The sequence below is a fragment of the Nestor notabilis genome, unplaced genomic scaffold (genome assembly GCF_000696875.1).
Source record: "Nestor notabilis isolate BGI_N333 unplaced genomic scaffold, ASM69687v1 scaffold27049, whole genome shotgun sequence".
Taxonomy (NCBI): domain Eukaryota; kingdom Metazoa; phylum Chordata; class Aves; order Psittaciformes; family Psittacidae; genus Nestor; species Nestor notabilis.
Genome location: NW_009944530.1, coordinates 11,810 through 37,247, shown reverse-complemented (window position 1 = coordinate 37,247; position 25,438 = coordinate 11,810). Strand labels below are relative to the sequence as shown.

The 25,438-nt window shown below is 42.7% G+C and overlaps 1 protein-coding gene across 1 annotated transcript in view; it reads right to left on the bottom strand.

Annotated features, from left to right (window-relative positions):
• Positions 1–4: 4 nt before the first annotated feature.
• The window catches only part of TCF7L2 (transcription factor 7-like 2 (T-cell specific, HMG-box)), a gene marked incomplete at its 3' end in the record, with an annotated part of 34,642 nt that continues 9,208 nt past the window's right edge, over positions 5–25,438 (bottom strand). The window contains exons 3-12 of the mRNA XM_010022464.1: positions 25,137–25,269; positions 22,928–23,030; positions 20,077–20,163; positions 14,033–14,158; positions 13,040–13,199; positions 12,207–12,314; positions 7,462–7,510; positions 6,863–6,913; positions 5,617–5,689; positions 5–65 (exon numbers count right to left, since the gene is read on the bottom strand). Coding sequence (XP_010020766.1) covers positions 5–65; positions 5,617–5,689; positions 6,863–6,913; positions 7,462–7,510; positions 12,207–12,314; positions 13,040–13,199; positions 14,033–14,158; positions 20,077–20,163; positions 22,928–23,030; positions 25,137–25,269 — 951 coding nt within the window. The remainder of the gene's footprint in view (positions 66–5,616; positions 5,690–6,862; positions 6,914–7,461; positions 7,511–12,206; positions 12,315–13,039; positions 13,200–14,032; positions 14,159–20,076; positions 20,164–22,927; positions 23,031–25,136; positions 25,270–25,438) is intronic.

Sequence of the window (25,438 nt, the reverse complement as noted above, 5' to 3'; positions counted from 1 at the left end):
CTGAAGAGGGTGGGCTGACGCAGCTGCCTTCACCTTGTATGTAGCGAACGCACTTTTTTTTTCTCCTAGAAACAGGGAGAGAGTTCTCTGTGAATAAAGGGCAGAGACGCCAACGGAGACAGTTATCTACAGCAAAGAGCTGTCCATTAGCTACCCTGGGCTCTGCGCAGGCGGCACCCCGGCCCCATGCGCCGTCCTGGGGGTCTGGCGGGGTGTCCTTGCCACCGAGCCCGCTCGGGAACCTCCCCTCGGCTAACAGATTTGGAAAGGATTCACCAATTGTCTCTTCGTCCCCCTCCTCTTCGGGCCGCCTCACTTCCTTAGTTATTTTAATCATCAGAAAAGCAGGTAAGATGGTTCTGGAGCCCACTGTGCTAATCTACAAACTGGACTTTCCTCCGGGGGAAAAAAAAGAGATAGTAATTTAATCCTTATAAAATGAAAGCTCTGGATAGCTGGTGGTATCTCAAGGTGTCCCATAACGCTGTCCAACTCAACGGGGCTATCTCTACACCTGGGTCACCTGCCGTCTCCTACGATGCAAGGACGGCTGCAAACTACCGCTCACTGTTCTCTGTTAAGAACCACACCAAATCCAGAAGTGTCAGAGTCAGACAGGAGGGATATATAATAGGGAGAACAAGAGAGAGGGGAAATAAAAACAAAACGAACAAACAAAGCAAACAGAAGGAAGAAAATAAAACAGGAAAAGGACAGGATAAACAGAGTATGATCCAAAATAACAAGAATAACTGGTTGTATGGCCTGCAGGTTGTGGCTTTAAATCGACTCAGTTTTACTTTTTGTTTTAAGGGAGAGTGGTAGATTTGGGAAGCTGCTCGTCTGCATTTTGGGGGATTTTCCCCTGAGAGGCCATCCATGTAACTCCAGAGTGGGACCCAATTTCAGCAGGTGAAGATCACAACAACAGGTACAAAGGTGAGGAGCAACATGGAGCTTATTTCACACCAGGGAATATGAGAGTCTCACAAGAGCTGCTCATCTTCAAATCAGTAAGTGACCCGACAGAGATCTTTTCTCCTCCCTCTGTCCACTTAATAATGTAAAGGAGCAATGAAAACAGATGACAGTTTCACACCATCTCTCTTGCCAAGTATATGCAAGACAATTCTAGCAGCAGGACAGAAATAATGAGGCAAACAACCACAGCATCTGGCAGAACGATGTTCAGTGGCCACCTTGACCCTAATAATGACGGCTCTCCAGCCCTCCTATTCAGAAGCACACTTCCCAAGGGAAGTGCTGAACTGCTGTCACACAGCCCAGTGTGTATCACAAAGCCTGTCTAGAGCAGCTCTGCCACAAAAACTTTGGATGCTCAGCTAAGCTGCACAAAGCCACCAATGTGAAGGAGTAGGTTGCTCTCCCCCTCCAGTGGATACCTTGCCCTAGCTCAGCAGCTTCATCAGAGGAAGCGCCCAAGCATGGCACAACAGCTGAATGTTGCTGGATGACATTCCCCACTCACGTAGGTGCCCCAGCTCCGCTGCTGGTTGTCAATGTTCTCCCCTATGCATGGTAACTTCATTTGACTTGGGTTAAACCAAGGTCTGTTGTCTAGGCAATGGGGACAGATGTTTCTTGACTGCAAGGGAGATCTAACCAGCTATATCCTGGAGTTAAAAGATATCATCTCCCATAGTCAGGAGGGGAACAGCAGCCCTGGCACCCCATCTTTCCACCAGCTTCAGTGAGGGACCAGTGCTATGACATCCCTTCCTCCAGAGACTCAGGCTCTCCTCTCAGGTTCTGCTCCACGTTCCACATGGCAAAGTAAGGGGTTAGGGCTATTAGAGTTTTAACCACGTTAGCCTGCAGATCAATACATGCCAAAAACTAAAAGACAACCATGCAACTTAAATGTTAAGATGAAAGAAAGGAAGGAAGATAGAAGACAGCAAGTGAAGGCTATAAACCATGCTTTAGTAGAGCAACGTTAAAAGACAGGAAAAAATTAATTTGGTGGGCTCAAAACAGAACCTGTTAATTCTTCTACCATCAACAAACAATGTGGGAAGCCTCTGGCTTTTGGCTAAGGACAGTTCTGCTGCTTTTTCTCCCCACTTCCTAGCTTCAGCTGTGCAAAGCTACTAGAACCACGATTCATGTCTGCACAGCTCCAGTGGCAAAGCAGAACAGTGATGCTTCACAAAGCTCCCTAGTAATACGTGTGTGGACAGGTGGGTTCTCACGATCTGGAGACTGCAGGGTTCCCCCCCACCAAACCCACATTAAAATCATTTGCAAGCAGAGACCCACTCTCTGCCTGCCTCAGTGATTGTGCTCCAGAAGCCATTCAACTGGATTGCTCTCTACCTACAAGGCAGTTAATTATTTCACTGGAGGCAGTACGAATCCAGTTTGCCAAAAATTCAAAATATATATTTTCTTAATACTATTTAAAGTTTTGTGGCCTGAAAAAGAAGAGTTCCCATGGCAAAGCAGGCTTAAACCTCATCTACCTGACTTTCTGACTCTGCAGAGTTAAAACGACCTTTTTAAAACTAAACCCACTGGTCTGCTACCTGAAGTAGTTTTTCTTTGACTAAGATTAAGCAAGCAGATTGCTTCCTCTGCTTCTGTGGAATATTAAACTATCTTTAATAGTGTGGCTGCTTTTAGTCTGAAAAGCCATTTGCTTAAATCAGGCTGGCTCAAGGGAGGGACATTTCTCCAGCCTGTGCTATTCCCACCATGTGTTATCTGTGGTCATGTGCGTGCCAGGGTTAGATGGGACAGAAGAAGAGGTAAAACCCCAGACCCCGAAAGCCAAATTTTACCACAAGTGAAAAACATTCTGTAGCTCTGGCGAAGGGGAATAAGTAAACATCCCAGGAACTAGTTGTGCCTCAGTTTTGCCCTCCTAAAAGTGGAGGCAAAAAACCTGCATATCTCCCTCAAGCTCTAGTGCATTGCTCTGAAAGCATCATCTGCTACCTCAGTCCAGCAAACACCAAGAGACCTGACCCTGCTCATGCTGCCCTTGAAACTAGCCCCCAAGACAGCATCAGAAAACCCGTAACACTGCAGTTGCCATGAGTGAAAGCCACAGAGGATGACAAGGGTGTTATCTAGTTGCTGTGAGCAAAGATGTCTCAGTTTCTATCGTAGTAGCAAACTGCACATCTTTAGCGCCTGCCTAAGATGGGCTACTAAATGCTACCATGCTAGCAAATGCCATGTTATAATGGTTAGGACCAGAGCTAGGAGAGAAATGCTCTAACACCTAGTAATAAAATGCCTACATGCATTTAAGAACAAAACAAAAAGAAAAGCAGCTGACTCTTATCAGTAAGCGTAAAGCTATCAGCTGCAACTCTGAAGTAATCTCTGATGTGCTGCAAAGATTTCTGACCAAATCTGGTGTAAGTTAAGAGAGGGTTTATGCTTCACATGTAACCTAAGCACTGTACAGACGGAGGAAAAGTCCCCTTGCTGATAAAATAGAGTTTTAAAAGTATGCTGTTTACTTAAGCAGCCAGGGAAAGATAAAGCAACACAAACATGATGTGACCCCAGCTCTGTACTTGGCATACAGAGCCTGACATGCTTCAAATGCTCTATCTCTAGACTACACAAATATCTGTCGATAGCATATAGTGAACTAACCACAGAATAAAGCCCAACTAAACACAAAATGTAAGACTTTGGCTAGCATGAGACTCGAGCCTCCTGACACAGGGAAGTGGCTACCCAGCCCTTCTGACTGAACCCTTCTTCCTTTAAGCTTTAACAAACTGCTGCTTTCAATGCTTGTTTAACATACGTCCTGGTACCAAAGCCTGTGACCCCAACACCCAGTACCAGCATGCCTCTAATGGGACAATATACAATCTGTTGAAGACGTCTGGTGCCTTATCTGGTATTTTGACATACAAACACCACCCTTGATCTGTGTTCTCCTCCACGCTAAGCACAAACAAGACTGCGTGCATACACAAAATACGATGGACGTCTGATCTACATTCTAAATGAGATGGAGCACATGGGACTGGCATGAGTAAGAGGGGAAAATGTGGGAGAGGAATCACTACACACAGAGTGTGGTTTGGGTTGAAATACCTACCATCATAATATTCCAAATTCAAAGACTGCTTGTATCAGAACAAAGAAACAACAAATTTAACCAAATGCGATCATATAAGGAAAAAGGAATGAGAAAAGAACTACTCGGTATCCCTCCACCAAGAAAGAAGTACGTACTGAATTATACATGGAATTAAACTCCAGTAGAACATGGGCTGTCGGAATTTGGGCTCTCTGATGTCTTTCATCTCCTTTTAATGCTGGAAACTGTCCTACTAAAGTTGTAATTAGTTTTGTCTAGAGCTCAGACGTTTACAGCTCACTTGTTGGAATAAAATTTAGGAAAAAATGGATTTTTGGAATCAGAGAAAAAAAAAAGACATCGGATCATTTAAAAAACAGTATCTACATAAAACTTACCGAGGCATAGAAGCCTACAGGTAGCTATGAAATTTTGCATTAAACAAAACCAAAAAAATTAGTATAATATAAGCTGTAAACACTGGCTTTTGCATCTCTAATCATGAGAAAAATACTAGTGATGCAGATCCCAGAACCTTTTTAAAAAGCCTTTGAAGGCAGCGGACATAGACCCAAATGAAAGACAAAACATAGATGTCCAGCTAAACATTCATTTTGCTGACAATCTGGAAAAAAAAAAAAATAATTAAAAAAGCCAAAAAACCTGCCAGCTTTAAGGACTTCAAGTTTTCTTGTTCCCAGTTCTACCACCAGGGAGATGTTATTGGTAAAGGAAAGAGAGAAAATGGCATTAAATTAGCAAGGAATTCCAAAGATCAAAGATTATTAGCAATTGATGCTGTGGGAGAGAGAAAGGTGGGGAGTGGGGAAAAAAGATTAAAAAATAAAATCACACAAATGCACTAAGAGGACAGATTGCTTTTATTTCCCCAAAGGCCTAATGGGTAGTATTATACCTGCATGGTTTGCACCATAAACTCTGTCGGTCAAGCCCGAACAATGCCCGACACTTCTTTGGAGTATTTGCATCTGTTAGCATAAGGTAAACACAAAAAATACAACACAATGGTGGATAGAGCTCATTTGGTCTGCGTCATCTTAGCTACAGCTACGTTTAGCTTGCAATCACCTCAGTTTTATTTGGTAATCTCCCCTCGTACCAAGGGCAGGAAAGAACACAGGACTTTCACAATGAGCCAAAAACAAAGATCTCCGACACAGTCCGGTGCCGGCACCGCACTCAATGCCGTACGATCAAGGGCTTTGGGAGCGACTGTCCTCAGGTGGAGGCTTGGAGGGCAGGAGCGTGGTTGAGCCACGGACCAGATGGGCTTAAGGCTGATGCTGTTTTACAGTGGGTTTTTGGCTAGCAGCAGCAAAGAGGAAGGCAAATAAAACAACCAACAACGACAAAAAAAATAGGCAAAACCCTTTCAGAGACGATAACTCATGGCAGTGTCCCACTCCCTTGTGTCTTCTAGATCACAACACAGAGCTACAAAGCAACAAGGCAGGAAAAAAAAGGGGAAAGTACCAAATAAACCAGCTGCAAATCAGCCATAGCGAGTCTGGGAAAACTATACACACCTGCAGGGGCCGCACCAGTTATTCTGTTGATCAAGGCCAAAGCGCGCTCGGCATTTCTTAGGAGCGCTCAGGTCTGAATGAGTTCAAGAAAAGCGAGCAGAGAAGGAAAGAGAGGAAAAAAAGAAAAGGGGAGAGAGGGGGAGAGAGAGAGAGGAGGAGAGAAAAGGGGAGAAAAAAGAGAAAGATAAAAATAAGGAAAAATAAAAAAGGGAATAAAAATCAATGTCCTCGTTATTAATTGCAAAATATTGACTTTTGATTTAAAAGTTAAAAAAAAGTGATAATCGCATTTTTATTCAACTCTTGAGATTAGCTGTTGCAATTAAAGCTGCAGTATCCCTTTATAAAGGACTGTTTCCTTCCCTTTTAAAAGAGCAGGTAGAGGAAAGTCATTGTGGCTGGTCTAGCAGGATGTTTCAGGCAAGATTGATTTGGGTTGGGGTTTTTTTATTCTCTTTTTCTTTTTGAGAGGGGGGAAAAAAGGAAGAAAAGAAGCTGAGTATGGAAGTTAGATCCTGAACATGCTTTTTTCTTCAACTCAGATACAAAATAAGAGGAAAAAAAAAAAGAAAAAAAAGAAAAAAAAAAAAGGAAATTATATCTCCTGGGATAATGCAGCTTTTGGAATAACATTCAATTTATTTGTTTTTATTAATTTGTGTTGAAAAGAATGGATAAGAATAAGCAGATTGCGGAATGAGCGGGTTAGTATCAGCCAGAAAATAAAACGTAAAGCATGGCAAGGTGCTGAGTTAGTACAGCTGATGAATTGCAATGAAAAGGCTTGAGCAGAAAGGAAAATAAAATAAAGGAAAAAAAAAAATCCAAAACTAAAATAATAATAAAAAAATGCATATGCATGCTTATGTGAGAAGACTTAGTGGGAGCCATGAAAAATGCCATTAGATTAAGGAGGTTCATTACTGACTTGCTTCCATTCTTTATCAGTCTCTTTAAAGAAATACTGCATATTCAATTTGCACAGTTAGTACGACTCTTGCGTTATTTTTACTGCATTACTGTTTTAATAGCAATTGTTACAAAACCAAAAAAAGAACAGAATTAAAAAATACTATCAAACATATCATAGATACCAAGATATATAGATAATAAATACTATCGAAACGTGTGGATGGTATTTTCTCTTAATGTCATAAGTGTTTAATGTTAAGATCTATAATGGCAGGAAAAAAAATTAAAAAGCAGTTTATAAACTATTTTAAATGACTCAAAATGACGTTAGCACCTGTAATCGGAGGAAGTGAAAGGCAAGGATTTAGGAAACATTCGCTGTGTTCTGAAAAAAAAGAACAAATTATACAAAGGCTTCAAAAAAACTAAGTCAGGGCTTCTTCAAAATTGACTATGAGATTGCCTATGCAGTATTTCTAATTTCCTATAGAGAATGGCAAACCTCCTTAATTTAAAATGGGTGCGATTTACCACTGTAAGGCATGCATCAGGACATACAGGTACAGCCCAAATTAATACCAAACACATACGTACATACACGCACACACATGTGCAAAAGAAGCGGACAACTTTATCAACGGTGGCATAGGCATTACAACTACGGCTCTGCAGTTACAGGCTTTGCAATCACTAGGTACGAATTCAGCTAACGTCACAAGAGGCTCTTACATGCAGTGGCTTTGGTTACTAGTTTTAGAAGGGCAATAACGTGTAAATAATTAAGAGTGCATTAAAAAAAAAAGGCTGTCTAGTATAGGGACCAGCTCCCCGTGAGGCCAGGAGACTTGTACCCACCTCCCCCGTGCCTAGGAGCATCACACCAGGATTACCACACTTCCACTAAGCAAGAGATTTAGACTTATTTTTACTTACCATTGGTCTCTCCTGGCTGCTTATCCCTTTTCCTCTTCTTCTTCTTTCCCTGCAGGAAACAGACACAAATGAGAAGGATTAAAATACCCCCAAAACATGTGTCCTTGCAAGATGGCACCGAGTGATGGGGCTGCAGCTGGTATTAGAAGCTCCCCGAGGAGGACACCGAAGTGCAGCGCTGGCTCATCCTCAGTGCAGGGAGGCTTGGGGGGCCCTGCGGGGATGCTGCGCCCTGGAGATGGCTCTGCCTGCCTGCCCTGTGACTTTTCAGACATCCTCGCTGCAGCTCCCCCAACACTAACATGCACCAAAGCCATAAGCAGCTGGGGAGGGGGCAGAACAACTTGCAAGATGCTTCTTTTGAGATAAGATCGTCACGAAGACAAAAAACTTTGGCACTTGTACAGTTCTGCATATGAAGTTTCAAAAATCATTCACGGTCACGCTTTGACAGGGCAGAGAGGGGAGAAGAGGGAGAATGAAGGCAGGGAGAGTGCATGAGCCACTGGAGCTCCTCAGTACCCAAACCCAACTGCTAAAGCAGAGGAGGAAGCCACAACGAAAAAATCCTAACCTGCAGGTTGTTAAGTGCACTGACAAAGCAAAGCCAGGACAAGAAAAAAATCCAGATATAACTAAGACCCTTCCCATATTTTACTCTATAACAAAGAAAATAACTAGTAATATTTTGCTATACTGTGCCCCTTTCCCAAATACTGTCCCACAAAATGATGCAGTTTGTTAGGGTCTCTGACTGGAGGCAGAAAGGCCCCTTCTCCATTTCCCTCTAGCAGTGTGAGAGAGGACAACCGGGAGCCCAACTTCTGTGGAAACCCAACCACTGTTTTCCAAGAGAAGAGTTATAACGTATCAAGCACAGCTCAAAAGAGAAAAGCTGTTTTCTAAGAAAACTCTGAGCCACAGGGTTAGCAGAGCAGTACAAAAAGGCCAGTGTAGGGGACAGAGTAATTTCATTTTCACAGTTCCACAGATGCTAAAAGAAACAACTTCTGGGCCAGCAATGTCAACTTTGAGCAGCACAAGAGATCCTGGCTTTTGAAGATGTAGTAGAAAGAGAAGCTGGTGAAAGGACACCAGACCAGCAGTCCCTGGTGGTCAAGAGGGAAAAAACATGTCTTGGAAGAAAGAATCTCATGGCGCTTTTGAAGGGTTGAACCTATCTGTGGGGAAGCCAAGAGGTTTTCCCACATGGAGGACGATTTTCTCAGTAGGTTGGTCTGGCTTCCAGCTAAATGGTTAAGATGGGCTTCAGCTTGGCACATCCAATGTGAACGCTGGATTTTGATTTGTTGTTGTATTTTTCCTCCCCAAAAGCCAGCTTTCTGACATGGGGCTTCTGTACTTGTTCCCCCCTGCTTGCTCAGGGTTGTAAACTGCCACCCTGCTGTCCAGGCTGCAACAAGCATAGTCTTGTTCACAACAGCCTTCTGGTGATTGAAAAAGCATAATCCTGTGGCCTGGATGCTGCTGAGAAATCACCTTCAACACCTCTGAGGTAATTTTTGCTGATATGGAAAGTTGTCGCCCTGAGTCAATTGCTACAGCAGCCGTCAGTCTAACATGACAGGCACACAAGACAGGCAAGCATTGCTCCTAAAACTCCCCAAGAATAAAGTGAAAACCGTGCTATCTTGAAGTCCACGTATCACAGAGATACAAGAGGCTCAGACTCTGCTCCATCTATATTGATTTAGATTGACAGTAACTCTGAAAGCCAGTGATTTTTTTTCCAGCTTTACAACAACATAACCAAAACCAGACAATCGCCTCAGGACCATAAACCTGATTTTTATTTAATCTCAAGGAAGCCACTTGTATAATTAACAGACTGCATCTGTGGCAAATCTTTGCTTAATCTTTGCAGTACATTTGGGAATTAAAGGATTATTTTGGTTTGAGACCTTAGAACTTCTTCACACAAGGGCCAGCCAGAAGGGAGGTCAGGAGTCACCTGCCCTTTACAAACTCTTGAAGCCAGGTATTAAAGTGCTATAACCCCTTTAAGGAGCAATCTGTTAAAAATGGCTGATATACAGGAATGTCAGCCAGGGACCAGAAATTTCTAGTTCCTCTTCAACACAACCTTTGGAAACTGCTCCTAAGAAAGAACTGACAAGAGGTCCCACCAACTTCTTTTACACCCTTTTCAAAGGAAAGACAGAAAAGAATCACCTAATCACCTGGATTACTTGTTCAATTTCTGTGCTTCAAGGAGATATTTGATTACACAGCTAAATTAATACATGGACTTCAGAAAAGAACTACAGCAGCAGTTTTTCAAGTGCTCTGCAGAAGACAGCTCAGATTATCCTTCTCAGACCTGAGCAGATGGTCTGTGACACTTTCTGTCATTGTACTACACAAATTCTTAGGCTGCAAATGTGGATGTAAATAGTTGCTAACTGTTTGGCAGCTCCCTCTGAAGAGCCAAACCAACATGCGTTTTGCCAGGACTGCAGAGTTCCTTGGTACTGATTTTCTAGACAAGTGGCAGGCAAGGTGACTAGACCCTTACATACTTCTGAGTCAAGCACTCGGCACTACTTAACATCTTATATTAAACCTCAGGAAGAGCAAATGTGCCTTGTGACACCAACCAAGCGACGAGGGATTCCCTGAATCCTCTCCTCTTACTGAGGAGCAGTCTGAAAGCTGTGTTTCTGGAATGCACTGCTCCTATTTCTGAAGACCTGGGCTATAGCTGGCCTCATCCTCGAGCCTGATGTGATGTGCCTAACAATTTAACGACTTCAAGCAGTCCCAAGGCACTCCCCTGCTAGGTGTGTGAAGGGCTCAAGACCCTACAGAATGCTGAGGGGAACTCTGAGAACTCTGAATGGACCAGGAGAAGAGACATAAATAAATCCTGTGAATGATGCAACCGTGTGATGCAAAGGTAGCATGCTCTGCTCAGGCAGGAAGGTTCCCCCTGAAGGTCACTTGGGGGTACAGCATCAAGCCGCTGGGAAAGCGCCGGCTTTCTCATCCTGTCCTTTTTAGCTTGAGAAGAAAGGGTTTCTCAGTGCTCACATGGCGAGGACAAAAGTAAAAGGTCCTAAACACTGAAGGCTTTATACATGCCCATCTGTCAGTGGCAGAGTCACTGAGCAGAATGAGCATTCCTGAAACCTCAGTTGATCCTATACTCCCTTTTGAACACCCAAGAAGACAATACTGATCAGTGTCAAGGAACTACCTCAAGCCTGTGGTCTGAGTCTCAGGACAGACTGTGCTAAAAAGAAAGGTAAAATCTGTTTAAGCAGGAGCAGTGCCTCACTGGGCTTAACAAGGCCTTCTCTAAGGAGCTAAACCTGCAAAGGTGAACAAAGGAGGGAGGCAGAGCCCAATGGAAAGAAAAGATGATCAAGAAAGAACAGAAGGATTTGCAAATATGTCTTAAGGACATATTGCTAAATAAGCGAGCAAGTGCATTCTCCACCTCTGAAATGGTGAAACAGCATAGAGAGCTGCTGCTCTAGGCTTTGCTGCACACTCTGAACTGGCTTCTTCCTATCCACACATGTAAAAGCCCAGATTCACATCGAGGTAAATGTTACCATACACAACATTTATGTGATTTACAACAAAATGGGATATTTACAGTAAAATAGGTGGTGGTGATGACGATGATGATGGAAGATTTCAACAAAACCAAAATGTGCAAAACTATACATAACTGACATCAATCTTACAGCTACTGGTCCCCAAGCCTTCAAGGAAGTCTGCCTGGAAGGTAGTGAGCAGGGTTTATTCCAGAGTTAATGATCTTGAAAGTTTTAGGTAATTTTTATTTATTTCTTTCAAAACAAAAAAATATAGCAGCATTAAAGATGCTGCTATAATGCTATTGAAGAGGGTTTAGAGCTCCCGCATCTGTCAAGAATTTATGGGTTTAGGCTTGCAAACGCTTGCCACCAGCTGCACAACTTACCCTTTGTGGAAGAAGGGGTTATATACTACTAGTATGTCGTTGTAACACTGGCCTTATAGTTTTAAGAGGCAGAAAATTCTACCACTTTTAACTACAAAACAGGCTTTCTGAAAGGAGGAGTGTGGGGAACCGATCTTAAAGCCACTCCATGAACTGATCACAAACTCTAAAACATTTCTTAAAAACTAGAGGCAGGGGAGGAAGATAGCATGGCCATGGAAATGCAAAACAAAACCAAAATATACAACAGTAGAGTGTGGAATAATTCATTTAACCCCACTTGAGAGTAAGACTTTCAAACGAGTCACGCTTTTGGTTTTGCCAGTCCTTCTCTGAAGCCAGGATAACTCATTCTTCCACTTTCCACTATACTCTCACACAGATAAGCACAAGACACTAATTATTCATCTTTTTTTGGGGAAAGGAAAGGAGCCATACTTGGGGAATTTTTGATTTTGCTTTAAAAAATGAAATTTAAAAAGATCAGCAATCCAAACAGCATTTCCAGATGCTGGTAAAAGTGAAGGCAGGAGTTTCTTCACAGAGCTCTACTGTCATGCCCCAATTCTAACCTTTTACTAGTCCCAGCCAGGAAGCCTTTTCCAAGTGGAGGGCTGGGAATTATCCCCAATAGTTTTAGCATCGCAGAGGGAAGCGTCCGTTGTTGTTACCAGATTGGGATCCTGAGGCACGCTTTCCAAGTAGTGCTTGTGTGCAATGTGTTTCAGCAGGTCACATATACATTTCTACAAGCTCTACTACTAAAAAAATTTCCACCTACATAGGAACCTACATAGTTATCCCGTGCGGACCAGCCCGGGTACAGCTGCATATGAAGCTGTCGTTCCTTTCTTGCTAGTTCATAGTATTTCGCTTGTTCTTCTCTGGATAACGCGTGCCACTGAGGTGAGGAAAAGAGAAGACAAAATAAAAAGCACAAGTGTTTGGGGGTTTTTAAAAGTGTTAACAGCAGAGTACATTATTTTTATATAAATACAGCTAGAGCTGATTTCCATAAAAAAGACATAAAACCAAATGATCTAGCATGCTGACATTCATCTTTATTTTTACGTCTAGATTATAACTCTGGATAACTAAGTCACAACTAATCATTTACTCCCTCCTTCCCTTTGTTTCCTGATGACAGACATGAGTTAAGAAAACCAAACAAAAACAAAGAGCAGGGGAGAGGCTCCAGAAGCTGAACCACATGTCCTGAGCCAGATCTCACCTACAGATTTGAAGGAGGTCTCCCCATCCCTTCCCCGCTGGCACCCCCTTTCCTCTTCTAGCTCTCATAGGTGCTGACACTGGTTACTGTACGTACCCAAAGGCTTTTTCCTTCCCTATTTAATATTCTGCCTGTTTTAGGACAAAATAAAAACCTGAGATTTTTCCATCTACATGTCATGGAAATAACATTGATATAACACTGCTATTAATTAACTCCCCCTCTTGCCCATGAATGATCCCCACTAGCAAAAAGCGTCTGCAAAAAACAAACCAAAGCCTTTAGTTTAGTAACTTCCCTATCCATTATCAAAATAGCAGGAAAACCCAGGGATTCAGAAGGTGTGAATCCTACCAAGTTTCGATCCCTGCTTGTGCTTCTCCCTTGTTACCTACCCTTCGACCGAGGATTTGGTTGATGGCTGCGCTCTCTTTCAATGTGCATTCTGCTACAACTTTCGCTCTCATTTCCTTCATATACAACATAAATGCATTAAGAGGTTTCTTTATGTGTGGCTTCTTTTTCTCTTCTTCTTTTTTGGAGTCCTGATGTTTTCTGAAGGGTAAAGACACAACAGACAGAAACCTCACAGTGAGAACCCTTGTGAATCTACTGAATTAATCCCCTCAATCTCCCTGGCATTAATCCACAGAAATCTCTAGGAGGAGATCCAGAGTGACCTCTGGAGCCTTCATCCTGGCTGCTGGATGAGAACAGTTTTAAAAGCATTATAAGAAAGCCTATGTCATGTTTATGCAGTATCACAAAGAACCCTTTCAGCCCCTACAAGAACCTTGGAAGGACATGGGCACCCAGGAAAATGGGTTCATGGGGAAGGCTGGTGAGTGAGCATGATGGCTGAGGAAATAATTACACCCCATCATCAATGGGAACCCAAATGCAGTCTTTCTGCTTCCCCCAAGAAACAGAAGGCAACGAACACCAGAAGCACCAGCACCAGAGGCAGAGGTAGACCAGGACTCTCCTCTGTTCAAACCTAAACTTGATACCAGTGCTCTCTGCAGCTTTGAACGAGCCATTTATGCTCTAATTTATTGTCTCCTGTTGTGTATCTGGTATCTCACAGCTTCAAACCAGGCACTGAGTAACAGAGAAACCAGTCAAGAGGCTTGCATCTTGATCAAGAAAACTCCATTTCCTTGTTTCAATGGGTGAAATCAGTAACTACTGGTCTACGTCACTGAAAGCCTGTTAACCATTCTTTTGGCAGTTAAACCATATTCAAATCAATCAGAAGAGAAAAAGCAATTTAAAAGAATACTTTACAGCAAAAACATTCCCACAGATCCAAGCCTTTTTAAAAGTCACACAAGCACAAGTGATGCTTTGTGTGTTCTAAAGGGAAGCCATGAGAAGCAACAACTTACGAGCTGTGGAGTGAGCCGACGTCGCTCTGGGAAGATTCCTGTTTGACTGTTGGTGTGACTATGGCCGGATGAGGGATTCCAGTTGTATGTAAACTATGGTGTGGCGGGACCATGTGTGGAGGAAACCTAGAGGAGAGAAAGCTGTGTAAATCGTCAGAATAAAAATGAATGAATGGGGAGGGATGTGTACACACATTAAAAAAAAGGCATATAATAAGCACATGACAGCTAGACAAAGCATATGAGAGCTGGCAGCATTAATTAGCAATAAATTAAACATAATGACTCTTCTAACGTCATTAAAGCCCATCTTCCCCTTCATTATCATTACTGACATGAGACATCATGCTTTTTAACATCTTTAACAAAAGGCAAATTCAACTGGATGAACTTGGATGAAAGTGGAATTGCAGCTACCTGCAACAAAATTCACCAGTCCGTTTCTTTGCTAAGAAATTATCTGTGGCAACCACGGAACCAAGTTTTATAGTTCTGAATCATGTGGTGAATTTGGGATGACATCTTTTATTGCATATTGACAGCAAAATAAAACATTAATTCCAACACAATCTAGATGCATTTTTGACAATCCTTATAGATGCCTCATTAGCTATGTTTTGTTTATGGAGCCAAAGAAAGTATTTATTTGTGTCTAACAAATCTCTAAGCTGCATTGCTTTAACAGAAGGTGGGAAGATTGCGGAACTAAACCAATTTTGACCTATTAAGGTAACCTAGGAAGGATTCAATTCATGCAAAAAATAACAGTCTAGCCTTTCTAAAGAGAAAAAAATGTTGTCAGCTTTATGGTTTATGGTCATACACATGAACAGGCCCCAGACCTGCAATTGGATTCAGAGGGATGTGCAATCCTTCTACGTGAATCTAATTGCTCAGTTGGGGCAATAACAAAAACATGGCACAATCATCAGACTTTTTACTTTTTAACTTAAATGAACAAACTTTTCAAAAGCAGCACTGACTTATTATCATTATTTCTTAACAGTCTCAGAAAGGTTTTGCAGTGAATAAAGAAAGTACACTATGACTGACTGCTTTCTCCTTAAAAAAACCCCATTGAAGTCAACAGGTTTCCAGGGAATGGGATCTAGCCTAAAATTCTGGCTCAGAAATAACTTCCCCAACATTCCAAAACTAAAGTAATCTGGCAAACAACAAGATTTTTTATCATTAAAAATCCTTACCCTCATCTCAGATTTTAAACCATCTTGGTCCTAATAAAATACTCCAATAATATGGAACATGCAATGAGATAAAGAATTATTTCTTCTATCATCAATACACAATGATTTTTTTCTATCAAACAGGATTTAAAATGGAATGATATATCATGGATAATCACACTGTGTACAAGTATCACAAATATAATGGCATTTATTTTCCCTCCCCCATCTTATAAGTTCCATTACTGAGTTTAACCCACCCCAACTGCCCAGACATCCCCTACATTCACAAGATGACACAGAAGACTTCCATGAACAGGAGGTACTGTCCACTATGAGCTCTGAGGACCTTTGTCTACCAGCTGGTAGTACTCAGGATCATTAGACAGAAGTATTGTGTCTTTGAAGTCAGTGGTGGGAAGAGCAGGGACTGACAGGGAGAATGTGAAATTGTTCAAACTGTGGAGATCTGCAGCTCCTCACAAACAAAGGCATGGAGAGAAGGAGGAGGGTGTGATGGCAAGGGAAGAGAAGGGCAACGTGGCCATTCCTACATCTGTTAAAGACTCACAGACACAAACCTCCAAGTGGTTGGCCAAAATGCCTTCCCCACTCTGACAAAAGTAGCTGGGAGAGAAATGCACATTTGGGGAAATGCTTTGGTTCATGGTTAGGTCAGAACAGAAGACTGGCGAGGCTACAAGGAGGGATGTCCTGGTCTCACTTCTGCCACAGAACTGCCTCACCATCAGCAAGACATAAACTGGCCCTTTGGATTGGAGTTTTTTCTCTGTTCTCCTTGTCTTTGTTTTTGTGTGTACGGACTTGGATTGGACACACTTAAAAGTTTCTTCACACAGCAAGTGGGGTTCAAGAGAGGACTGTGCTGCTGGGGCTGTCTAGGGTTCAAACTCGAACGAGAGCCAGTGACAAGATGACAATGAAGGATGAAGATGGAGATAAAAAGCCTACCTTCAGAAAGCAGGCAGGAAGGGCTGCACTTGTTTGGCATGAGGACACAGTGGGAAGGGCAGTGGGCATATACCAGCAAGGAAGAAGAGCTGCGTGTGGTGGCAGCACAAGGACAGAAGGGTATGAGAGTGGACCTGAGTAAGATTAGAGTCATCACTGCATAAGGGCTCACAAAAGACTGATTACAGCTGGAGTTAATGGGGACAAAAGATGGTGCCTGCTAAGTTTCTGAACTTCCCTAATTATGGGAAAAAAGCCTTTTTCCCAATTACCATCTAGGAGAAAGAGAGTAAATACTTGGACATAAGAGAATGACCAGATGGGAAGGAAGGGCAGTGGAGGAGGAGAAGCCTATGTACACATTGTGACAGAGCCTGGAGGATGGAGAAGCCTCCACTGACTTCAGCTGGGCTGGGGTTTTACCCTCCAAGCTCTAAATTTCAGAGACATGGCAGCCTTCAGCAACAGGCAACTGCAGCTCAGTGGTTATTTTCAGGGTGGCAGTTCTCCCAAGGAAGTTGTGTGTCCATTACCAATGACGATTTTCTACTTCACACTAAATCTCTCTCCCTCCAAGGCTGCCTATTGGACTTACACACCCCTTCGTATGTTTGGGGCTTTAAAAGCATGCTCCAGAACCCAAAGTTGCTCTCACAATCCCATGCACTCCAGTGGGCTGGGTGAGGGCTCAGCCTAGACTCTGAATGACTACTTATTTCCATGAGACACCCACTCACATAGTAATACAAGTGGGGGAAGAGTGTTAATTTTTAAGTTCCTGGCTACACTCCAACTTCAGTAATTACATTCAGCAAAAGTGAATTTCCCCTGAAATTTCAATTACAGAAGGTATTTTCCACTGCCACCACTTAACTGCTGTGCAGTGTTTGTCTGGTGTTATTCTGCTAAATTATTTCCTGATTTCCTCTCACAGCAGTTGTTTTTTCATAGTGGGTCCACTGTTTGCCCATCAGTCAGTTAACACTACCTCAATTTACATTAAGGGCATATTATAGAGGGGTAATGAAGGATCAAGAGATGTTTTAAGCACGTTGCATGCATACAAAGTGAATGGTGATGCTACGAGCAGAGAAAAGAGTTGTAAACGGTTAAAACAACCTGAAGACACTACCTTAATAGTCTAAACCATTTATGAAAATCACTATTAGTCACCCATTAACCTTCTATAAACTATTCATAAGCACACTCTAACTAATGAACTGTAATTACTAAGCTTAGGGAACATTCAGAGTTGGGAAGCATTATATGCTCCAAAGGTCTACACCATAATGCAGGCAAAGACAGGAACTACTTTTAAAGGAATGCTCTGGAACAATGTGGATTCCCTGGCTTCAGTGCCTGGGCAGAGCCAACACAGCAACCCCAGGGCTTGTACCAGAGCCCTGCAGGGCTGTTGCCCAGTGGCCAGCCATGAAGGTCATGTCTGCAGGCAAGCATGGGCATCCCTGGGCATGCCAGCCCCATCTCCCAGCTACACTGGCTACTGGGGTCAAGGGCTGTCCCACGGCTGAGCTCAGGCACTCCAGCTGATATGGCAGGCATGAGAAAACATGCATCGAGTCATGTATCAGAGCATGGTCTGCCCAGAGGGTGTTCCCATGTATGGGAAACCAGGAGAGAAGTTTCTGGGCTGAAACAAAGGATAACCATCTTAAATCTATTCATCGTTCTGCGTGTGCGCCTGAGCATGTGTGCACGTACGGGCTTATGTCAGAGACAAAAACAAAGGCTGTGTGTGTATATGTACACCCCTCACCTTTGCCTAAGACATCCCCACGTATTTTTTTTCTCTAGACTAGTATTCCATGAATTGCAATAAACACCCTAAAAATTCTAAGCAGCTCATTATACACCACTGTCTCCTTTTATGGCTCCAAGCCAGAATATAATGATGAGTCTTAACTTGTTAAGGACAACTAATTTTTTGTTCCTGGCTGTCTCAGGGGCTTCTCTCTTACTCACTCTCACTTTACTTCACTGTTGACATGTTTCTGTTAACTGGATGTCATCTGCCTGCCTTGATTTTATGCACAAGCAGTGGGATGCATTTTTCTGTGCAACAATTCTGCTTTGAGTTGCATTAGATTTGTCATTATTCTCTCATTTTCGCCTTGCACTTGTAACATTTCATCTATTCCTGCCTTATTTTTTGAGCCACGGTGCACCCACATTATGGTTTATACATGATCTTGCTCCCTTTGAAGCCGGCAGATTTCAGAGCCAGCCCTCGTCAGGAGAAGTGCCTGCTACCAATTTAGCAGGCTGAGGGCCCCGAGCTCCAACAACTCAATCTAAAGGGGGTCACAGGGTGGCACAAGCGAGTGTCAGCAAGTGCTGTTTAATTGCCAATCTAGGCTTCTCCATGGTGTTTAAAGTATAATGACCCATCACTTAATTCTGAGAAGTCCTGGCCCTGCTGCTGAATGGAATGAATATCAAAGGATGTGCTAGAACAGGGCAAGGAGCCTACATTTCCTATAACTGCCATAAGTATAATAGACCTCTACTTCTGTCGTCCCATTACCACAATAATGTATTTAATTTGCTGTGTACTCTTTTTAACTAGATACCTTTCATAAAGCCTATCTAGGGAATATAGCCTCCCCCCTCCCACATTTCCCCCCTCCCTCAAATGACTAGCCTCTCTAATAATAATTAAACTAAATCAAGCTCTACTTGGCCTCACACCATGCCAGCTAGTCTTTTATAGATATTAAAAAAGATTAAATGGAGGGAGGGAACTATTGTTTAAATTTGCAGCTCTCTCCCCAACCCAGGATTTTTTCTCCCCCATGCTGGGTCTATTAATGTTTTTTTTAAAGTTGATTTTCCAGTTGTCTTTCTATTTGCTGGAGCAACATAGTGAAATTTTAATCTTTTGCTTTTACTCTACTTATCTAAAGCACACAACACACTATTTCCCTCCCCATTCACTCATGAGTTCTAGTTACAGGTTTCCACTTCTCAATGAGGTGTGTTTCTCCCCAACTGTCCCCCCCAGTCTTTTCCTCCTTAAATCCTTTATACACCAACCATCACATATTAAACTGCAGAGATGGAGAGGAAGGGACAGAGCAGGGAAGAGACATGGAACCTTGCTATGTAATGCATGCTAATTTAATTACGTGCCATCATCAAAATGGATTAGCGGTTTCAGCCCATCAGGAAAGTCTAAAATTCCACCGATTTAATTAACCAGACTGAAAATCAGATGAACAGAAAATAAAACTATCATTAGGAGCAATTAGTGATTACTTAAACATAGTGCTGCCAACCAGTTTGTAAATAAAACTAGCAGCCCCTGGAAAATTAGATGGAATTAATTGGAGGTAGGGAGGGGGAGAAATATATACTTCTAAAGCTTTAGAGGGTCAGGCAGGCCCTTTTATGTTGACTGTCAGTGTTTGGAGCTTTGGTAGGGGAAAGCATAGCGCAATAACCTTCCTCCCAACTCTGCTTGAAGAGCAGCCCTCCTGCCTCCAGAGACTCCTCACTCGCACACAGAGCGTGGCTCTGGGTGATAGCCACTGAGAAAGCAAAAGGTATCACCACTTCTCCTCCTGCTTTGTCAACATTCCATTCTCCCAGCTTTTTCATCAGGTTTGGCTTTTAAAGACAGCTTCCACCCCTTCACCTCTCCCTCAAAAATCAAATTCTTAAAGCCCAATGATATCACTATGATTCTTATCCTCAAACAGGAAGGTATCCCTCATCCTCTCCTCCTCCACCCCACCAAAGAACTAAAGATGACTGCTTAACTGAAGTGCTTTCAGGAATATGCTTCCCAGATGAAATGCCTTCCTCTAGAGAGGGCGGCAGGAGGAGTTACATTTGCTCTCAATTCAGGACCTTAGTATTTGAACTCACCTTGACATGGAAGCATTGACGGTCAGAGCTGTTGGGTAAGGGTGGCGGAAACCCCCTGTTGTGATTGGGTACACTGGCTGACCTTGCCTGGCAAAAAAGAAGGGGAAGAGAATGAGAGAAAGAAAAAAGGGTGGGTTTTTTTTTAAATTAAAAAAAAAACACACAACAAAAAACTTCTCTCTGCACAGTAAGCTTTATTCTCATTTGATCAGAACAAAAATCTTGGGGATTGTACAGCAAGGATCAAAGGAAAGAAACACAGAACAATTTGAATGCCATAAATCTGATAGGAATGGCTAATTAAATTTTATAACCTCTGCTTATGTCAATAGAGACCCTCTCCCCAAGCTGAAACTAGGTGTTTTGTTGTAATAATTAAAGGCGAAGTCTCGCTTGCTTTAATGGAGCCATCACACTAATTGAGGGCTACACATCCAAAGGAAAACAATAATGAATGTAAATTTATACCAAAATAAAGTACAGTGAATCAAAGGACTTCAGTTGCGCTTTGGGCCTCTTTCGGTATTTAGATCTCGGTGAGAAAACATTAAATTAACAGAGCTTAATTTGTAGCCTTTTGTCAGATTAACAAGTGTTGACAAGAGTTACCGGGGGAGAGTCCCCAAGAAGTATTGTGGGTAACCAATAGACAATCACACCTCATTACAATAATTAAAAAATACAGCAACATGCAAAACAGCATCCTCATGAAAGACACACAACTTTTTCTGATTGAGGTTTGTCTGTGCTGGCTAGTTCTTTTCATCTGTCCTTCAAATATATCATCTGACTGGGCAGGGTGCTTTCTGGGGGGCTGCTATGCAGGACACATGCAGGCCAGTTGAGGATAGATGGGTTGGGAAGGTGGTGGTAAAGCACAAGTGGCAAAATAAAAGCCGTGGATCACTTCTGCAAAGTTGACTGTGCTACATTCCTTCAGCAAAAGCAAATGTGATGGTATCATCTCTCAACAAAAACTACTTGGAGAAGCTGTAAGAGCTGTGGGTAGATAAGTGCACCACGGGTGGTGACTTGTTATAAACCAGCGGTGATGACAGAGTTTTCCTGTGACAGAGGTGGCCATTAGCACTTGCCTGGTGAAACTGGCCACACGTGAGCGACACTCATGTGGTCTGGCAGCCCTGAACATGAAGTTCAAGGAGGACAAACCTGTGTCTTCACACATAAACATGTAAGGCTCAGAGACAGAGATGAGCAATGAGATACAGGTCAACAACAAGGAATTTCTTCCCTGCACTCTCATGTCTTTAACATCACTGACTTTTGGCACTAGCCAGGTACGTCTGTTTTAAATGCTGAGCCTGTCACTGTTCAAACTTGAGCTAAGTAGCTGCAATGGAGGAGCATGAGATGGCTGTACTGAAGCTAGGTCCTACAAGCAAGGAAGAAGTAGTAAAGGAGCTGGCATGCATTCTACCAGCGTTCAGGGTGTCCTATGTAAGTAGTAAATCACCACAGAAGTGGAGGATTTTAAGATTTCAGGAAGCAATGCTCTGGGGTTTAATTCTGCTCTTCTGGAGAAACAGCCTTCTGCAGAGACCTGATGGACACGCTTCACCCTCAGGGTGGGAAAGCCTCTACCCAAACTAGTTGCAAGACTACCCTGCGAGGAAGGATAGCCTGCAAAGTGGCCAGAAGTGGGCTGCTGTGGCCAAGGTCCAAGCTCCAGCTCTCCTATGTCTACACATCTGTGCTTGAAGAAAGGCCCCTAAATCCCTTAATGCCAATCCTTCTCCTTGCCTGAGACCTGAGGGTGTGTGGGGAGCCCCCACTCTGCCCTGCTCTCCTACAGGGTGTGAACTCCACTTCCTTATGGAGAAGAAACAGGAATTTTAGCACAGCTGGCCAAACAACCTCGAGCAGGAACAAACTATTTCTAGCTTGGGGCAATTCATTTCTGAAGAAATATGATCTCCCCGAAACTGATGAGGCCTGTTATGTGAGAAAAATAACGTAACAGTCTTGATTTATAATGCAGAGAACCATTGTAACCACCAATACAAATGCATTTTATAAGTATTTAAATCAAATATACTGGACAAAAGGCCTAGGAAGTGCTTAAGTGCATTAGAAACCCATTGTAGAGATGGCAACTTAAGGAAGTAAAGAAAATAAGGACTCAGTTACTGGAGGGAACCTCATACCCAAGAAGGCTCTGCAAGTGGGATACGAGGAACTGAAAAGAAAACAAAACCCCAAACTAACTTTCCACAGCTTTTTTTCTTAGCCAGTTTTAAAGTAAACTAATTCCTCTTTCTTGTTTGCAAGAAAATTCTATTCCTCAGATGCCAACTGCCCAGCCACGTCTCCACTAGGAATGCTGCTCACTGGCTGATGTAAAGCTCTACTGTTTCACAAGAAAAACCAGAGGGGTTTCAGCGGGGAAGGCAAATGAGATTTAAACTTGCACATTTATACAGTGGGAATGGCCCTGATAAAGAAGAATCCATGAGAACCACCCTGAGCCCCCTCCAAACTAAACCTGAGAAAATCCCACATGGTGCAGTGTAAGGGCATTAACAAGACATGGACGTTCCTGCAGAAGGGTTTGGAAATTCATGCTTCATGAGCCATCAGCTGGCAGAGATGGCATGCAAACCTGTGCCCAACTGGTTATGGTTGTTTAAGACCACATGACCTGGCATAAGGTATAATTAACCTTCATGAGGTGGGTAAATTCATAACCACTCAGCGAAGTGGCAGTTGGCAAACAGACTTATCTCAATGCACACACACACACACACACACATACATGCACATACACGATTTTTAACATAAATTTTACACATCAGAAAAAGAAAAAGGAAATGAAAAAAATGGAACTCCTTACTGTGGTACTAACCATCCTAGCGGATGGGGGATTTGTCCTACAGTGCCTGGCGATAACGGATAATAAGGAGATATATCTGGAGGATGTGGAGGCCTTGGAATTCCTGTGGAAGAGGAACATAAAGCAGTGTCAGTACTGAGACATGGGAATAAATAAAATATAAGGAAAATACACAAAAGTTTCTCAATTGCTATTTATTCATTATTATTATTATAATACTTATGGCTTCACTTTGGGTTTTAAAAGGCTGTTTCACAGTCTTATTTCATAAAGTGAGCCTCTTGGTATCGTGTTCAATGACATTCAACCAGAAAAATTGATTTTATTTGCTTCCTTAGTCACCTCTCCAATTAGAGGTAATTATGTTGTCATTTAGGATGAGAATTTAGGAGTTTCAGCTACAGTTTTGGTGTGGTGCTGTGCTAGGTGCTGTCTTAAAAGCTCACCAGAAACATAGTTCCTGTATTAACTTCATGATTACTTTAGACTCCAAGTCACCAATAGAGCACAGGCCCTCCCCATATGTTGACTGAGTACTCAATAGCATGGCGTTATTCCAAAGTAATCGCCAAAATGAGTTACAAAGTCATTATAATGGCAAATGATGTTTGCTTTTGAGCAGACCTAGGAAACCTTTGCCAAAACGTAGGAGTGGAGGTGACAGCCCCTGGAAATACTTGATAAAACATGGGGCAGATGTTGAAGGTGTGCAGGGGAGGACAGATAGCCCATCTGTCCTTGCTGAAGTCCCTACTGAGAGAGCAGAAACCAGCTCCAGACACAAGCCTTACGAGCAAGTAGGAATTGCTCAGGGGAGTAAGGGTTACAAGACTGGGCCTTTCAATTAACAAGCCAGAGCGCAATTACCCAGCAGAAGCAAAATTAAAACAGAGAGCATTAGAAGGAAGGGGTACTGCATTCATGGCTAAAAACTATTTTTTTAAGTCACTTGGGAAGCTTTTAATCTCTAAATTAAATCTCCTTGTGTGACATTTTCACGCAGACATTGCTTTTCCTCCATTACAAAACCCAAACAGATTAACTGGGCTTTAACCATCCGGCGAGCTATTTGCACACTTGAAAGAATGTTCACAGAAGAAAAGTAAACAGTCTACAGACGTTAATCATATGTTTTACGATAACCATTTAAAAGCTATTCCCTGTACTACCATTATTTAAATGAGAGGTTGACTATGCCATTCACTTGCAATACCCAGGGATGGTGAGATGGATTCCTTTTAAGCCATGTGAAGTTAGCATTAAGCACAATTAGAAGGGGGCCCCAGTTGAAGCGTAGGGAGTGAAAACCAGTTAATACACTGCATCGTTCAAGGGCTGGAGTTCAGCTAAATTATCTGCATACGCTGGAGCTGACAGAAAGTGATTTCTTTGACAAAAATGCAGTTTCTGATGTACTTTCCAATTAACTAGTTGGGATTTAGATTAACAAAACCAAAACCACTGTCACTAGGAACTCAATGCAACCCAAAGAAATATTGACGGTGACTTCTCTGGGCTCTCAGGTTAAACAGGGACTCTTAGAAAGTTAGAATAACATGTAAATTCTAGTCTGTAACACCAATAAATCTAGTGAGGGTTTTACACGGGGCTCTGTATTCAAGACTGCCCTTCAGGCTGAACTGAGAATTGGGCAGACTTATGAGTGGCAATTGTAGAGCTGGAGCTAAGTAGTTAGACTGGATGAAAATTCAACATTATAGGAGACAAATGGCTGAACTCCTGACACAGAAACAATGGGATTTGGGGAAGTAAAAGAGATTCATGTTGAAACCGGTCATGATCCACCACCTTTAAAATTCCAACTGCAATTTTGTAAGTGCAGATCACAGAATGTACATGTTTAATTCTCTGGGTCATGCATGCAAACCAAGCACCCGGTAGATCGAACTGCCGGGTGGGGTATCATGCTTGCAAAGAAACACATCCGCAAATGACTCCACACATGCAACTCTGATGTCACCCTGCAGAAGCTTTATGAACATTCACCCAGTAGGTTTCCTTCTGAAGCCTAATTGGCTTAAAAAGAAACTATTCTGTCTGGGTTCTTGCATGTGTGTGACATTTTACATGCCCCCTTTGGTGCTCCAGCAGGTGAAATCCTTCCCCCCGCACTCCTTCCCTCTAACACACGAAATGGAAAGATCCACCTGCACGCTCCCAAAAAAACCCTAAACCATTTCCCACCTACCTGTTTTGGGATCTACGTCGGCTGGTAAGTGTGGAGGAGGGTTTCCCGGTGTGAAGTGCTCATTGCTGTACGTGATAAGCGGCGTAAGAGGGTGTACATGGTGTGGGTGCTGCACAACTGGCACTTTGTTAGACTGTCAAGAGAAAAAGGTCGATGGCATTAGAGGAGCGCTGGGTACTCCCCACTGCAGCACAAGGCAGGACATACACAAATCTGAGTATCCAAAACTTCAACACGACTTTCCCAGATCCCTTCTCGGCATCACCCCTGCAGTTTTCCCACCCTCTTGCTTAAAACCTCCT